This window comes from Capra hircus, chromosome 5 (genome assembly GCF_001704415.2).
Source record: "Capra hircus breed San Clemente chromosome 5, ASM170441v1, whole genome shotgun sequence".
Classification (NCBI taxonomy): Eukaryota; Metazoa; Chordata; class Mammalia; order Artiodactyla; family Bovidae; genus Capra; species Capra hircus.
The window spans coordinates 47,625,744-47,631,444 of record NC_030812.1 but is presented as its reverse complement, the minus strand read 5'-3'; the positions used below and the strand labels follow the sequence as shown (position 1 = coordinate 47,631,444).

General features: G+C 41.2%; 1 protein-coding gene across 1 annotated transcript; it reads right to left on the bottom strand.

Moving 5' to 3' along the window:
- Positions 1,634–5,211, bottom strand: LOC102187299 (olfactory receptor 1361-like). The gene is made up of 2 exons (XM_005680238.2): positions 5,093–5,211; positions 1,634–2,594 (listed from the first exon to the last, which is right to left on the bottom strand). Exons 1-2 carry the CDS (start codon positions 5,209–5,211, stop codon positions 1,634–1,636), a joined length of 1,080 nt encoding a protein of 359 aa, XP_005680295.2.

Sequence of the window (5,701 nt, the reverse complement as noted above, 5' to 3'; positions counted from 1 at the left end):
ATTTCATGTTAATCGTTTTGACATTTCCATACATTGGCTAATATTGGTCCCCATTCTGTAACAGCCTATTTCCCTCTTCTCCACATGAAAGGCAAAGCTGTTGAGTGTTCCATCCCCGTTGGGTCTGGATTTTTACCAATTGTTTGTTTTAAGTGAAGTATGATTTTTAGGTATAAAGGAGAACTGAAATTTTCTTTCTAGCTGGTCCTTTTCTGGAATTGGGGAGTTAAGAGTTTGAGGGAGACAAGATAAATTGTGAAAGGAGAAAGAATTTCAAGACTCAGAATGAAGAAACTGATTAGATTTTTAAATATAGGATTTGAGATTGTTTTCATCAGAACATGAAATGACACCTATAATTTGGATTTTAGTATTCACAATTTAAACTATCTTAAAAATACGACTCTGTTATCATGGACATGATATAACACAGTGATCCATATTATTCATCATGCCCTGCTAACAACTCTAAAATAGGATTAAAAGGTCTACCTTCCCCAAGAAGGACATTAATTTATAAATATTTTGCTACAATTACTGATCAATTTGGAAAGGTTGTAAAAACATAAAAACACTGTAGTAAGATAAGCTTTATTCTGAATTGTCAACAGTTGTTATGAAAACCCTGTATTTCATGAGATTTTACATTTAATAAAGCTCAACATATTTCCTGGTAAGAAATCCTAACAAACTTGGGATAGAAAATCTCTCTTTTTAAAACCCCATAGAATGAAATACAAAGGAAATAATCTGATACTTTATCTTAAACAAACAGTGATCTATAGAAGAATAAGGATGGGGCTATAAGTTCTGTGTTCCAATGCTGGCTTTGACATTATATAGTGCATGACAGCTGGATAATCACTTAACATCTCTGAGCCTTTGTTTCCCTATTTGTAAAATGAAGTGATTGCGTTATATGAGTTGAAGCCCCTGCATACATGTTCCCAGTTCTAATAATATGTAGTGTTATAGTAACAAGGATGCAAGACCACGTCCGAAGTTACAAGTCAGAACCAAAGTCCACCACTTCACACTGTAAAACTTTAGGAACATTCTTTCTCTGAGTTTTGCTTTCAGGTGTACAGCAAAGTGATTCAGTTTTACTTATATACTTTTCTGATTCTTTTCCATTATAGGTTATTACAAGATATTGAATATAGTTCCCTGTGCTATAGCCCCATCCTTATTCTTCTATAGATCACTGTTTGTTTAAAATAAAGTATCAGATTATTTCCTTTGTATTTGATTCTACCAACCACAATCACTCCTGTATTCTTGGACTAGAGATATCTTCCATAGTTCCTTTGTGACTTCAGCGAAATAAGAATTTCACTTTCATTTTCATCATGTCATATATATATACATATATATATACACAAGGCCCCAACCTGTGGACTTCAGGTAGGCATCTAGTAAAAATAAGCAAGAACCATTTTGAAAGTGAGTAGTAAACTGCTCAGAGCATGGACACTTCACAGGGATGATTAGTGATTACTGGTGTCAGTGGTCCCTTCCCTGAAATGCAAATATGAGGAAAAGAGAAGTCTCAGGTTCAAGGACACTATAGTGGTCAGGCTCTTAGGAGACCATTTTTCAACCCTCAGCTCTGAGTCTTGGAGACTTGGACCTTTCAGTCCCAAGAAAGAGTGTTAAACATGTTTCTTTTGAGTATTTTCCCCAGTGCCCCCTTTATATCCCTGTTTCTCAGGCTGTAGATGAAGGGGTTCAACATAGGGGTCACCACCGTGTACATTACTGAGAAGACTCGGTCCTTTCCACCTGAAGGGGATGATGGAGGGCATAAATAGACCCCAATAGCTGTGGTGTAAAACAGAGAGACCACAGAGAGGTGTGAGGTGCAATTGGAAAAAGCCTTTTGCTTACCCTTTGGGGAATCGATTCCTAGGATAGCCAATGCAATGTAAAAGTAAGACATAAGGATGCAGACAAAGGGTCCAATTAACAGTGTTCCTGCCACAAGGATGAGCACCAGGTCATTGGCATAAGTGCTGGAGCAGGCCAGCTTTAGGAGTGGGACCAGATCACAGAAGAAGTGGGGGATGACATTGGGGCCACAGAAGGAAAGCCTGGTCACCAGGAGGGTGTGCACTAGGGCATGGAAGGTAGTGACCACCCATGACCCAGCCACCAACAGGACACAGCGTTGGGAGTTCATGGTAATGGCATAATGGAGAGGTTGGCTAATGGCTACATAGCGATCCAGTGCCATCACAGCCAGGAGAAAGTTGTCCAGGTCTGCAAACAGGCCAAAGAAATAGAGTTGTGTCAGGCACCCACCATAAGAAATCCGTCTACTTCCTGAGCCAATATTATTGAGCATCTTGGGAATGACTGTAGAGATAAAACCAATGTCAGAGAAGGACAGGTTGGCCAGGAAGAGGTACATGGGGGTGTGGAGGTGCACGTCAGAGCCAATGGTCAGGATGATAAGCAGGTTCCCCCAGACGGTGACCAGGTACATGCCCAGGAAGAGCCCAAACAGGAGAGGCTGCTGCTCTGGGTGCTCAGAGAGGCCCATGAGAAGAAATTCATACGTGCCCGTCTGGTTTCTTCTGTCCGAGTCTGGAATTCTGTATGAAATAAATGTTATTATAAATAACAAGAAAGTGACATAATGCTGTGTTGGAAGTACTCTGAATCCCTGTTTAAAAAAATAAACATAGTTTGACAATTTCAAAGAAAAATAGGAAAAAAAAAAAAAAACCCATAGAAAATTTCTACAATAAAACTACATCAAATAATATGGTTGCTGGTGAAACACTAAAGTAGACCCCTAGATGCAGAAATAAGGCAATGATGCCAGCTATCACTGCAAGATGCCACATAGTGGTGAAGGTCCCAGCTATTGCAATAAGATAAGAAAAAAATGTAGAAAGATGAAAATGAAGAGAACACTATCTATATAGAAATATCTAAGAAGTTCAAGTGAAAAACCACTAGAACTAAAAAAAAAAAAGTAGCTCAGCAAGGTAGTCAGAAATAAAAGACCTGATGTATAGTGATGTTCACTTAGAGAATACAAAGGAAAGAAAGACCATATTCACAAAAGCAACAAAAACAAAGTACATAGGAACAAATCTAACAATAAATGCATAAGACCTATGTGAAGAAAATTATAATACTTTACTAAAGGATAGAAACCTTAAATAAATTGAGATAATATGGTATTCTTCCATGGGAAGATCCAGTATTGAAAAGATACTAGTTCTCCCCAAATTAACTTGTTAATGCAGAGAAATTCCAGTGGAAAACAAAAAGCAGTTCTGGCTTTCCCTGGCGAAGGGGAAACTATTTCAGTTTATACAAGCAGCACTTGAGCCCACAAAGCTTTTGTGGGTAGTAGCAGAACTGCCACTTTGAAGGAGCACGCCTCAGCTACAGTTCCACAGGGACGGCTACGCGTGTCTCAGTCCCACTGCAGCGAGCTCGGCTGGGGACCAGTCATGCCATGAAGCAGGAGGGTGCCTTCTGCAGCTCTAGAACCTGCATCCCCTCTGCCGATTGCAACAGACTTCACTGGAGCAATTAAGATCAGAACTGATCCTCAGTTTTTATATGTATCACAAGAGGAGAAAGGGCCTCAGGGATTGGGGGGAAAGGGGTACTCTCTAGAGAATAAGACAGGACATTTTCTTTGAAACAAAAATTTTAACATTTGACTTTATTTTGTTTCCCAATCTGATGTAGTGGCCAAAATCAATTCTGTAATTATAAACATAAGGATAATTAATTAACTTTCTTTTCCCCTCCAGTCATTAGCCTCTATATTTAGAAACAATATGCACATCTATACCTGTTCCTTGCTCTTCATTAGGTCTTTGTGTGTCTTTCTTTTGGAAACATTGCTAGCTGTTGTATGAATTTTTAAAATCTAAAATGTCCAAAAATAGAAAATCCACAGGAAGGTTCAAGGGTATTGGTGGAAACGGTTATTATCTTTATTCATCGTCTTACAATTGTTTTCGAAAAGTCCAAGAGAATAGAGTAGATGCCAGGAAATTAGAAAAATGCGCTATGGTGCAAATGTTCAAAAGACTGAAGTTGAGCAGTCCTTTCAAATTACTCTCCCTCACTGTCAGTTTGCAAGATTTGGGAATAATTGTATAAAGCTGAAATGCAAAAAGAGAGAGACACACAAAGAAGTTTAACAAAGCAATTTGAACTTGAGTATGTGCCATAATAAAGGGATAAGGAGACTGGTCCACAGATGGTCACTGTATTTTGCTTAAGCACATTGCCTGCCAGGACCCCACACGACTTCATTTATCAAATTCCTTAAGCTTGAAAGAGCAATTGTGATGACTTCACTTTACCCTAGCCCTGAACACAGTGAAAAAGATCAAGGGGGGAAAAGCTGAGCTATATATATCCAGAAGCAGCAATGTCAGACGATTTGATATATCATCTGAGTGATCAGGAGAGAGAAAGACCAGAAGACTGCAGTCTAGAAAAAGTTTCTGTACATTTGGGAGTTTCGGAGACACCAAAAACTCCAGCAAAGATCTAAGAAGTGAGGCTGACAGGAAGTAAGAAAATGCAACCAGTGCCAAGAAAAAAATTCACACCAACTCATCAGGGAAAATAGATTTGGGTATTCAGAGTTGAGAGTAATCTGAGAAAGCCACAGTGATGTCATGAGGATAGTGACAGCAAATTAGATATGTAATCAGTGTATCGCTTCCTGAGCTGCCTGTCTAATGTAAGCCTTGAAGTTCCATCACCCAGAGGGCAAACTGGGGTCATATAATTTCGGGATCACCCTTGCCATTTTCCCACTGTCTTCTGGCAACCAGATCCAGACTTGTGGGTTCATTTTGGCCCAGGTTTCAGCCCTCTCCTTCTCTTGAGAAACCTTGGAAGATGTGGTGCCCCCTTGTCCTGCAGTGAGGACATCATGGTTTCTGGAATGGGACAGGGATGTCTGCAAGTGTCCTGGAAATTTTCTCCCTACTTCCCTGCTCCTGACCACCAGAAGAGAAATCTGAAAAAGTGAAACTATCTTTTCAATAATCCCCTTTCAGAAATCACATTCGTAGCTGGGTTTGCCATTCATTTTTGTACCACGAACTTTATGAAGTGGAAATGGCTGAACTTATCTGGCAGGGCTCTCCGCTCCAGACGGCCAGCTCCCCAGTCCCCGAGGTGTGAGGGCTGGGTTCTCCCCAGCACGTTCTTTTCAATAAACATTCCCACACTTGGCCCTTTACTCTAGCCGCCCCGTCCCTGCCCTCCCAGCGCCTGGAGCTTTCCACCTTGGCTCTGGCTCTGCTGAGCCTGGGCTCAGCCTTCCAATTCTAGGTTGACCTTGGCTGAGTGCCCCACATGGTCATTCTTCTTGTAAAAGTAGAAAATCTCAGACACAGATTTCTGCACTTGGCCTCTCTGCAGAACGTTTTAGTACTCAAGGCAAATGCAACCTCCAGCTGACACCAAAGGAAAGCAAGCGCACTTGCTTCCCAGAAGTCTGTGTTTACTGAATTGGACTTGGCCTTTGGCGACCCTGCTGCTGAGTCCGTGTTGAGAAGAGCCTTGGGCTGGGTCAGGTCTTGGGTCTATCCTCGGCTTGTTTAGCACCTGCAAGCACATAAGGGCTCCCCCGCCCCCACCCGCTCCGTCTCTGACGTTCTCAGTACACACTTCACCTCCCACCCTACAGGATAAACCCTTCCAGGACGTT

What these genes read in the sequence shown, in the direction of transcription:
- LOC102187299 (XM_005680238.2), bottom strand. Translation starts at nt 5,211, where the DNA reads ATGTTTATTGAAAAGAACGTGCTGGGGAGAACCCAGCCCTCACACCTC. An exon ending in AGCCATTTCCACTTCATAAA is followed by an intron (nt 2,595 to 5,092) that starts GTTCGTGGTACA and finishes TATTTCATACAG; the next exon opens with AATTCCAGACTCGGACAGAA.